This window comes from Drosophila ananassae, assembly GCF_017639315.1.
Source record: "Drosophila ananassae strain 14024-0371.13 chromosome 4 unlocalized genomic scaffold, ASM1763931v2 tig00000054, whole genome shotgun sequence".
Lineage (NCBI taxonomy): Eukaryota > Metazoa > Arthropoda > Insecta > Diptera > Drosophilidae > Drosophila > Drosophila ananassae.
In genome coordinates this window covers 6,937,118-6,949,151 of record NW_025319037.1, presented here as the reverse complement: position 1 = coordinate 6,949,151, position 12,034 = coordinate 6,937,118, and the positions used below count along the sequence as shown (strand labels likewise).

Sequence of the window (12,034 nt, the reverse complement as noted above, 5' to 3'; positions counted from 1 at the left end):
GCCGAATTTAACGAGGTTCCTCCAACCTTGGCTGCAGCATCAAACACAAGCCGGACCTTACCGGGCTTGTTCGGGTTCTCGACACCAAAATGGGGCAAGTACCATAGCTTGTCGCTCTTCACCGCGACCTCATCCGGCTGCAACTTCCTTACATATCCTTTGGACACGTAATCCTTGATGATCCGATCGCATTCCAGTGCCAACTGCCCGTTGCGCTTCAACTTCTTCTCGACGTTGATCAGCCGTCTGTGCGCCATCCCGTAGCTCCGTGGCAGCACAGCGCGGTCGTCCTTCCAGAGCAATCCCGTCTGGTAGCGACGCCCCACTTTCACCGTCTTCGAGGATCCTTTGGGCCCGCGCGTCGTCGCTGGCTACAACCGGTGGCGCAAGCTTCAAATCAAAGCTTTCCATCTCGAAGTAGTCCTCCACCATCTTTTCCATCATCCACCATCATCATCCAATCCAGCGCTTATTATTAGGACCATGTAGTCTCTATTCAGTTAAATTAAACTGTTAGTTAACGTATTATTTTAAGATTTGCAACTTTATTATTAGACTCATAAAGAGAAGACCCAATAAATAAAATCAAAATTAAAAAAAAAAAATCTTTTCCATCGTATCATCCATTGACACGGCTAGAAGGCAGGACCTCGGTGATTGTCCACTTACCGGCCCAACAGTCCGCATACGGTCCCTCTCTGGCAAACCGCCTCGTCCTAAGTGGCAATCCCAAATATCCATGGTCCAGTCCGATGAGCTACTGCTAGCTCCTCTCGAGCTACACGAGGTTTGCGTACTCCTGTAGCCACGCGCTGAAGTGCGCTACAGTGGGAAAGGGCATGATCGATGCAGCGTGCCTGGCCCAATCCACTCGCTTGCTCGTTGGAAGCTTTGCCACAAACTCCTCCATGAGGGTGGGGTATGCTGCTCCCCAAATGCTGCTCCGCCTTCGCCGACTGCAAGAAGGCCGTGAGGTTACTCACTCGGGTTGCGAAGGGAACGATCCTCGCCAAGTGGTGCTCCGAAATCGGCGGCACCTCTCGCACGCTGTTCAGCTGGCTGCGTATAAGCTGCTCCGGTCGGCCAAACCTTAAGCGCAGCTGCTCCATCACGGCGCTGACGTTCCCAGGGTGAATCAGCAGCGACTTCACTGTCTCGCGTGCTTCATCCTTCAGCGCCTTCAACAACCTCTGGTTGCTCTCCAGGTCCGTGCAGTTGTACGCTTGGGTCGTCTCCACAAATGCACAATTGAAGATGGCCCACCTCCGGCTCTGAACGCGCAGTTGTGACAGCTGTACTCCTAGGTTGGGACGCTACTGTAGTCACCGTAGTGGCTGGGCGAGAAGTGGCCGCCGCCGTGGTTATGTTCACCAGCGGCCGGTTTTCTGCTCCACTACTCGCTGGCTGCTGATCCGCTCGCGTTGTTGTAGGGGTGGCTTCACCTCCGTTCAGCCGGGAACTCCTCTTGGGGGAATGCTGCATCTCATGTCCAAATATGGCGCTGCCCTCGCGCTCCAAAATGGTGGACCTGTGCCTTCTGGCCGCTGGTTGCGGCCGCTTATGCTTGGCGCTCCTTGCGCCTCCTGACCGCTGGCTGCGGTCTCCTTAACTGTCGTTGGCTGCGTCTGCCTGTAGCTGGCTGCGACTCCGTCCGTACACAGTGTTCGGCGCTGGCTGCGCCTTCTAATGTCGCCGGCTGCGCCCTCTAACTCCTGCGACTCCTCTACTGATACGGGAAATTGCGCTCCGTGCGCTCCTGGCAACTCTCTAGCTGGTAGTCAAGCCGTCCTCCAGCGCAAGTTGCCCTTGCAGTCTCCCTAGGACTGCGAATAAACGATGTTGTCTGGCCTCATGCGGAGTTGCCTTAAACGGCTCCCCACACGCGTAGGTCCAAAGGAAAGGGTAATACTTTAAGGGCCTATGGCCGTGGCGAACGGGTGCGCGCGTTTTATTCTGGAATTTCTTAAATTAGCCTCACAGTTCAGAATCTTAATCTAAATCTTACCGCAGTGAGCCCTCCTACAATTCACATGACAATGAAAGGGCACTTTTTGGCGGCATTAACATTACCGAGATCAGTAGGCCCATACTTCAAGGGGCCAAGAATCGGATAACTTAAAAATACTAGATTTTCCTACCAATAGTGATTCTACCTATCGATTACAATGTTTGACCGTCGACATAACAATTCACCCCCATAATAATATGGTCACTCTAACAATCGTTTGTCGAATTCAAAAAATATAATTTTTATGTCGAATTAAAAAAAAAACAAGAAAGAAAAGCTAACTTCGGATTTTCCAGCGGTTTTAGCGCTAACAGTGATGTTTTTCTATCCGTTTTTATGGCTAAATTAGCGATGATTTTCATGGGGTTTTTAGCGCTAACACTGATGATTTTCTAGCCGGTTTTATCGCTACGAGTGATGATTTTCTAGCCGGTTTTATCGCTAAATTAGCGATGATTTTCTAGCGGTTTTTAGGGCTAACAGTGACAAATTTCTAGCTGTTCTTATCCCTAAATTATCGATGATTTTCTAGCGGTTTCAGCGCTAACAGTGACGATTTTCTATCCGTATTTATCGCTAAATTACAATGATTTTCTATCGGTTTTTAGCGCTAACAGAGCCGAAGTTGATATACCCTTGCAGTTGAGTCGCAGTCCGCTAGGTGGCGCCACGCATCTTATATTATTAGATATATAGCGGATCGTATATAGTCGGCCGATCCTTATGAAATTTGGCACATCGAATTATTTTGCCCAAAGAGATATCCACTGAAACTCCCATCCTTCTAACTTGAAAAACAGCCAAGTTATGGCATTTCCGATCAATCAGTTATATGGCAGCTATAGGATATAGTCGACCGATCCCGGCCGTTCCCACTTATATACTGCCTGCAAAGGAAAGAAGGGTGTGTGCAAAGTTTCAACTCGATAGCTTTAAAACTGAGAGACTAGTATGCGTAGAAACAGACAGACGGACAGACGGACATGCTCATATCGACTCATGAGGTGATCCTGATCAAGAATATACATACTTTATAGGATCATATAAAAACAAAAATAATAATGACACTTTTTTTTGAATTTTTTATTTAACATTTTTTTTCGGATTTCGCTTTCCACTTATTATTTATTTTTATACCCTTGCAGAGGGTATTATAATTTTGGTCAAAAGTGTGCAACGCAGTGAAGGAGACATCTCCGAACCTATAAAGTATATATATTCCTGATCAGGATCACCTTCTGAGTCGATATGAGCATGACCGTCTGTCTGTCTATCTGACTAGTCTCTCAGTTTTGGAGCTATCGAGTTGAAACTTTGCACACATCCTTTTTTTCCTTGCAGGTACTATATAAGTCGGAACGGTCGGGATCGGTCGACTATATCCTATAGCTGTCATATAACTGATTGATCGGAAATGCCATAACATTGGTGTTTCTTAAGTTGGAGGGTTGAGACTTTCCACATATGTTATATTTGGCCAAAATATCTTGTCTACAAAATTTCATAAGGATCGGCTGACTATATGCTATAGCTGTCATAGATCGATCGGAATTGGCATAACTTTGATTTTTTTTAAGTTAGAAAGATGGGACTTGGAACGGATTCTATTTTAGACAAAATAATTTGATTTGCCAAATTTCATAAGGATCGGCCGAATATATCATACAGCTGCCATATAACTGAACGATCGGAATTGGCATAACTTTGCTGTTTTTTAAGTTAGAAAGATGGGACTTGGTACAGGGTCCATTTTGGGCAAAATAATCAGATTTGCCAAATTTCATATGGATCAGCCAACTAGGAGGTGATCCTGATCAAGAATATATATACTTTATAGGTTCGGAGATGTCTCGTTCACTGCGTTGCACACTTTTGACCAAAATTATAATACCCTCTGCAAGGGTATAATAATATATTTAACATTTCTCCTCCTAAACGTTTGCAACGCTTTCTATTTGTTGAAATAGTTTCCCAGTCCATCCGGCATATTTAATTTTTGCAACACCTGGCGTCGTGCCATCTCTTTAAGCAAACTCCCATCACTCTCCCTTTCGAATGATTTCGACATTCCAGAAATCCCCAAGTGCTTAAATAGACTCACCTGCTACTTACCTACTACCTACCTACTTTCCTATTTCAGTTCCTGACATTGTGACTGCGCTTCCGCGCTAAAACGACTCTACTCATGTCATCCAAGTCCATTTAAAAAGGAGGCTAGAGTTCGCTCAGAATTTTATTAATGAAACTATTCGACCCGCTCGGGTCTTTGAAGCTGTACGTTAGAAACTGACTACCGAGCTCTACAGAAAGCACAACATTTCACTTAACGAGTCATTACACGCTAAGTGTGACGAAATGAGATCGAAAGTGGATTCAATGAGTTGATCAGTAGTTTTCGTAAAATCAATGACCATCTCTGTAAGCTCGATACACCGTTTAGTAGTCTTCAACTACTAAATGAGTCTCCAAAGCGTAAGAAATCCCCTTTAAGTGATGTGCTTGTGGCGAATAATCTTCAGCCTGCCCAGCCGACAACTATGCAGCGGCTTATATCTCTGGCCACCCCAAGGGCCGGACCTGAGAAAAATTCGGCTTCCGAATATCTCGGAATTAATGAGCAATTGTGCGATATGTCCTCTAGGGCATCGCTTCAAGTGATCCCAGACCCAATAATTCAAACCCCTGTAACAGTCACCAAACAGGGTAATCAACCGTCCGGACCCCCGGCACGTACTGATGCCGCTGATATTAGTTATGGCGGCACCAAAACCCTTGCAGGTGATCCCACCATCGAAACACATTTTTGTTTCTCGGCTTGTCCCTGGTACTTCTGAGATTGATATCTCGGCTTACATCAAAGCCAAAACAAAAGTAGACATAAAGGTGGTGGATATTACAAAATTCAAATATTCATACATTCAGACACACGTCATCTTTCAAAATACGCGTGCCTTTGCAGATGTTCAAAACGATTTGTTCCACCAGCTTTTGGCCAGAGAACATTTTCGTCCAAGAACATCAGCCAAGTACGGTGAAAAAAAATAACCAAACCTGTGGGTGTATAACTCCCACATGTTACGACCTTCCACCTCATCTTCCTCAGTTTCAAAAAACTAATGTCTTCACTAACACTTATCTATCAGAATACTAGAGGGTTACGTAGTAAACTTCCCAAACTGTCAGATCCCAAACTGTCAGAACTATCAGATCTTTCTTTGCATCTCACATTAATGTATTTGCAGAAACTTGGTTAAAGCCGGAGATCTTAAGCTCCGAAGTTTCTCCTAGTAGATACACTACTTTTAGATGTGATAGAACTCTGCGAAGAGGAGGAGGAGTGTTAATCTCTGTAGACTCCAAATTCGCTTCTGAAGAGGTAAAATCACAAGAGTTTGGTGACATTGAATTTCTTTGCATCAAAATCACTTTGTCCGATCAATCTTTGTACGTTACCTGTTCTTACATACCACCTTCGTCCGAACCGCCAACATACTGGCAACATCTGTCCGCTATTCGTTTGGTTTTCGATCGTCTGTCTGATGGTGACCAGCTGATAGCTCTGAGTGACTTAAATATCCCAGAACTCATGTGGTCAAATGTTGAAAACTCACCGTCTTTACAGCTTAACAGTCACTCGGGCAAATTAACCACGTTAGAAATTCTTTAGGTCGGCTGTTGGACTTATGTTTCGTTACTGATCCTGATGGAATTACTTCAACGAATCCGAAAGGACCTTATAAATTTAAGGTACAGTATGAATAGACTTTTAAAAAAACATAGAGTATTTGGCTGTACAGTTAGGTATTCAAGATACTTAGTAGCTCGGTCCAATTTCACCGTGCATAACGCAGAATGTTATACGAGTTATATTCGCCGCTGCCGGATTCAATTTACTTAGGATCCGTAGAAGTTTTATAACTTTGTAAACACTAACCGTAAAAAAGTATCTTTTCCCCAACTGCTTACGTTTGAGAACTCTTATGCGAACACTGATTAGGCAATAGCAGCAGTTCAGCTCAGCCTTACATCTCTAATATCCATTCAGCCAACCTTATATTTTGCTCATCTTTCGATCAAAGTGATGTGTTATCGGATCTTAAGGTCAAGCTCGTGTATTCGCCAGGCCCTGATGGAGTACCAGGCTTTTGAAGAACTGCGCAGAAGCTCTGTGCAAACCGCTTGTTAAACTCTTTAATCTCTCTCTGGAAACTTCGATCTTTCCCCTATTGTGGAGAGAATCTTTTATTATTCCGCTGCATAAAAACGGGAACAAATCCGACGCTGCAAATTATGGAGGCATCTCTAAATTGTCAGCAATTCTTAAGCTTTTTGAAAAACTTATCACTCCACGTTTGCAACACCTATGTAGTTCTATAATAACTTCGTGCCAGCATGGTTTCATGAAGCGCCGCTCCACCACTACCAACTTATTGGAGCTAACATCTTTTATCACGGATGGCTTCCGGAATGGCTTACAAACAGACTTCATTTACACTGACTTCAGTAAAGCATTTGACTCTGTTAACCATTCGCTTCTTATAAGTAAACTCAGTCTTTTGGGATTCCCAACTGATCTTCTTATCTGGATTTCGAGCTACTTATCAGGGAGAACCCAACGTGTTTTCTTTAAAGATGTTACCTCGCGTTTAGTCCGCGCAACATCTGGGGTGCCCCAAGGAAGCCATCTTGGACCCCTACTTTTTAAACTTTTTATTAACGACTTGCCCCTTGCCTTAACTAATTCACTTGTACTTATGTACGCTGATGACGTTAAGCTATGCCTTCAGTATTGTTGGGACACTCCCAGGTCCCTAGAGCGTAAATCAAGCTGACTTTTCTGAATGAAGCGATGAAATCTTTATTTAAATGTTGAGAAAATTATAAAATAGAAGCTTTTCTTGCTTACACTTGTGGTTTTCCGCTCTTTACATTTATCAATGGCTTTTGCAACTTTTCTTACACTATTTTCCTATTTAGTGTTGGGCATGACTGCATTAAACTTAAATTATACAACACCGACTTAATGGACAAATTTAAATTGGGCCGTTACTTCGTAGCTGCATCGTACGCCTCGTAACATTCCCCACCTCGTAATTCTTCTGAAAGTCCACTACAGCACTCCATATTAACATCCATAACAACTCCTTTTGGCCAAGTGTTCCGCTTGCTCGTTTCATCCACGACGAGAACTAGATCACCTTCTGCAAGCGAAGTTGGGTTCGGATGAAATGATTTCGTCCTTCTTGTTAATGTGGGTAGATATTCTCGAATCCATATTTTCCAGAGGAGTTTTCAGATTCCAAGGGAATATATGTCAACGGTCTTGAGTTCAACGTGTTTTCAACATCCGCAAATGCCTGCGTAGTACTTCCTCTCTCAGAACGACGTTCGACAGAATCTCCGACAAGATTGACTTTTGAATGCACCATGCGTTCCCAATTGCCTCCCATATGGGGTGAACCAGGTGGAATAAATGCAAAGGTCATTTGCGGATACTTACTTTCCGTATCCAAAGTCGATATGCGCTCGATCTCCTTTGCCAATACTCTACTAGCGCCGCGAAAATTCGTTCCATTATCTGATAGCATTTTAATAGGTACCCCTCTTCTATTGGTCCGAAGAAATCGACTGCTTTTTGGGTTTGAAACACGACCGTTTTTCTTTAAGCAGCGAATTTCATCTATAAACGTTTCCTCTTAACAAACTCGAATGAAGACCGTGTCCATCTCAACATTTCGTTTTAATTCGAGTATTCTTTTCAATTCAGGTCCAGGCTGTCGAACTTGAATATATCTTATGAAATCCAGCACTCGCCTTTGGCACTCGCCAGTAGGTTCCAGCCTACTGAAGCATAGCGGATTTGGCATAATAGACGCAATAGGTGACGGGTCCGTCCGCACCATATCGGCGTGATATAGCAGTGTATCATCGGAGCTCTTAGCGGTTCCGAATTGTGACAGCCATCTTGACTCGTAAGAATTCGGGACCAGTAAACCACCTCATCGAGCTGGTCATTTCACAATTTTATGTCCATTTGGTTCCTTCATCCGCCGCATTAAGCTCCGAAGGTATCCAGCGCCAATCGACAATCTCTGATCCTTCCAGGATTTCTCCGACTCGTAGGGCCACGAACTGAGGAAACTTACGAACGTCCGACTTTATCCAAAATAGAACACCTTGAGCGTCTGTCCAAAAGATGCGCCTTTCAATCCTGATTGATAGTTCTGCCTCCAGAAACTTTGAAAATCGCAGACCCCAAATGGCTGCCATCAATTCCATTCTTGGCACCGATATGGGTTTCAAAGGGGCGACTCTGTTCTTCGACGCGATAAAGAAGCATCTGATTTCGCCGCCGCGTTCAACCCGCAAGTATGCCACCGCAGCATAGGCATCCAAGCTCGCGTCAACAAATATGGGCAGTTGGATATTTCCAGCAACTTTTGAGCCATACATGTGGGATACGCAAATTACTCAGCTTGGACAACGACGATTGCCAAGCCCGCCAGTCATTCTCATCCGAGTCTTTAATTGTGTCATCCCGGCTCACACAGGATCTCCAAATGTTCTGAAGGATTATTTTGGCACGAATGTTAAAGAATCCGAGTAGTCCGAGGGGGTCGAAAATTGACATTAATATACTCAGTACCCTACGCTTCGTGTGGGTGCTGGTTACTTCTGCAGCAACTCAGGTCGAATTACGAACGTTAGCATATCTGACTCGGGAAGCCACCACATGCCCAGAACTTTCTCCTGAAGTTCTTGTTCTGTACCCAGATATTTCGGGGACGCTGCTGGGGAACTGTTGAGAGATTGAAGGACGCTCTCGGAATTTGATAACCAATTTCTCATTTCGAATCCGCCTTTCGCGTGGATCATCTTGACTTTGTTAGCCAGTTGAATCATTTCATCGGCAGCGAGTGCTAGTCGTATTACAGACTCCAGGTTGTTCGGTTTGAGTGCTGGCTCATCTTTCAGCTTATGTTGTAAACTAGCATGTACGATTTCTGAACGTCCATACAACATTCTTAGAGTACCATGAGTTTTCCTCGTACCGCTTCAAGAGCAGCTCCTTCAAGGCACTTTTGAAGTCTGATAAGATTTTCTTCATTGTTAAATCCACATCTTTCCGTCGATTGTAAGGATGTGGATTTAACAATGAAGAAAATCAAAAGATAACAAGAAAGGAAAGCTAACTTCGGGCGGAGCCGAAGTTGATATACCCTTGCAGTTCAGTCGCAGTCCCCTAGGTGGCGCCACGCATCTTATATTATTAGATATATAGCAGATCGTATATAGTCGGCCGATCCTTATGAAATTTGGCAAATCAGTTTTGTCCAAAATAGAATCTGTACCAAGCCCCATCTTTCTAACTTAAAAAACACCAAAGTTATGCCAATTTCGATTGTTCTATGACAGCTATAGGATATAGTCGGCCGATCCTTATGAAATTTTGTACATAAGATATGTTGGTCAAATATAACATGTGTGGAAAGTCCCAACCTATCTTAAAAAACAACGAAGCTATATGGCAGCTATAGGATATAGTCGACCGATCCCGGACGTTCCGACTTATGTACTACCTGCAAGGAAAAGAAGAATGTTTGCAAAGTTTCAACTCGATAGCTCTAAAACTGAGAGACTAGTTTGCGTAGAAACCGACAGACAGACGGACAGACGGACATGCTCATATCGACTCAGGAGGTGATCCTGATCAAGAATATATATACTTTATAGGGTCGGAGATGTCTCCTTCACTGCGTTGCACACTTTTGACCAAAATTATAATACCCTCTGCAAGGGTATAAAAAGCAGCCACTCTTCCGGCTTACCAGTAAATATAGGTAATTCTCGCGATATGACTTGTCGCGCCGCTACTTGGGCTGGTGTCAACATTGTAGTACATGACCCTGAATGTACGAACTGAATTCGCAAACAGCGGCGTGTGACCGCCTATTCCACCAGTATTAAATGCTGCACTGTTAGGGTTTGAACCCGCCGTGTTGGGATTGACATTCGGTGTAAGACCTATTCTAGCATCTGACAGCACAAATCGTGCTGAGTTGCCTTGGAATCCAAATTTGGCTGCATCGTTTCCCATCCATATAGCGGCATTCTGAGGTGGAGTCATCTGCGTAGCACTATACGACATGCATACAGCCGAGCCCTTGGGTGGTGCAGTGTGTGCAACATCATGTTTGTGTTGCATTGCTTGCTATAAATCCGGCTGCGCTCATTGTTGGTGCTGGTGCTGCTTGCACTGCATTAATACTTTGACCGTGAACATAGGTAACCGTGGTCGGGATTGGACTTCGCCCCGTTCTTTCCTGCATATTAGGAGCTGTTACCCAATGAACACTTCGAGCGATACCCGTGTTCGTGTGATGCTCGAACATCTGTGTAGCTATTTCACCATGTGGTGGAGATACAACGTGATTTGTTGAGTTCGCGCTTATTGGCGTGCTTGTACCTTCAAGCGACACGAACTGACCTGAGTTTATCACTGTTTATCTTGACAAAGTTCCATTGTCGAATCCTGCGAATGGTCCAGTGAGACTACACCCAGAGCTTCTCCATGAACCGTCTTCAACTCCAATATTTAGATCGCCAGACTCGTTTCTAATTTCACATCCATTTCAGAAATTTGACGCCACTCTTCACTGGCTGGTAATGCGTCAACAGATCTTGATTCAGATAGTCCTGTATACTACGTCCTCACTCCCTTCACACCCTTGGTAAAGGAATGCTTTCCAGAAGCCGTACACTCTTGCAGCGAGGTTTTTCGGATGGCAAAGTATTTCAGATTGTTGGGACACTCCCAGATCCCTAGAGCCTTCCACGTAAATCAAGCCGACTTTTCTGAACGAAGCGATGAAATCTTTATTTAAATGTTAAGAAAATTATAAAATAGAAGCTTTTCTTGCTTACACTTGTGGTTTGCCGCTCTTTACATTTACTAATGGCATTTGCAACTTTTCTTACACTATTTTCCTATTTAGTGTTGGGCATGACTGCATTAAACTTAAATTATACAACACCGACTTAATCCACAAATTCAAATTGGGCCGTTACTTCGTAGCTGCATCCTACGCCTCGTAACAAGTATAAATTCAATAGTGCCCAGTCTAGACTTCAATCCGATTTGGATAAACTTCAAAATTGGTGTATAGCAAATGGATCGAAATGTAAACTCATGTCTTTTTACCGATCTAGTCCCCACCAGGCTATGTACTTTCTCTATGGGAACGCCTTAGAACGATTAACTCAGGTTAACGATCTAGGTGTCCTATTAGATTTGAGACTTAAATTTACCGACCATATATCTACCATGGTTAATAAAGCTGTGGGTGTGCTTGGTTTTATTAAAAGATGGTCAAAAGAATTTAATGACCCGTACATAACTAAAACGATATATACATCATTGGTCCGTCCGATTCTTGAGTATGGATCGTGTGTCTGGAGTCCTCAATACGGAGTGCACCAATATCACATAGAATCTGTACAAAAAAACTTCCTGACTTTCGCTCTTAGTGGACTTAATTGGGATGCAAATCTTTACCTTCCCTCTTATCGTAGTAGACTTTTACTAATCATCTCATCATTATTACCAAACCGTTTCTATGTTTCTATATAATCTTAGTTATGGAAAGGTATACAGCCAGCATTTACTAACACGCGTTAATTTTAACGTTCCTAGTAGAAGGACTAGAAACTTTCGTGCTCTACTCCTCAGCAATTGTAGTTCGACATAAGCCAAACACGATCCGTTCAGGGTATTATGTTCGGACTACAATGGTCTCTAATCACTTAATTAATCACTCTCTTAATCACTCTTAAAGCGCTTATATTAAACGCCTGACTGTACCAACACTCTTCCTCGGGATATCTTTCTCCTACTCCTCGCTTAAACTAACTCGGATCTATTCCCGCGATTCGAGTCGTACGTTACGCGCCAGCGTCCCTTGTTCGGTTGGACGGGAGGTAGGCTGTACGTATGCAGTGGGAACCGCGCAAAAAAATTTTTGGTCC

General features: G+C 43.8%; 2 protein-coding genes across 2 annotated transcripts; both read right to left on the bottom strand.

Annotated features, from left to right (window-relative positions):
- Window positions 1–315: 315 nt before the first annotated feature.
- On the bottom strand, window positions 316–2,188 carry LOC116656386. The gene is made up of 2 exons (XM_032455878.2): window positions 2,006–2,188; window positions 316–1,953 (listed from the first exon to the last, which is right to left on the bottom strand). The coding sequence occupies exon 2, from the start codon at window positions 1,107–1,109 to the stop codon at window positions 717–719; it is 393 nt and encodes a 130-aa protein (XP_032311769.1). The 5' UTR covers window positions 1,110–1,953; window positions 2,006–2,188; the 3' UTR covers window positions 316–716.
- A 5,844-nt stretch (window positions 2,189–8,032) lies between these two features.
- LOC123257746 lies at window positions 8,033–8,461 on the bottom strand. The gene has a single exon (XM_044717683.1). It carries the CDS (start codon window positions 8,459–8,461, stop codon window positions 8,033–8,035), a length of 429 nt encoding a protein of 142 aa, XP_044573618.1.
- Between the last annotated feature and the right edge of the window lie 3,573 nt (window positions 8,462–12,034).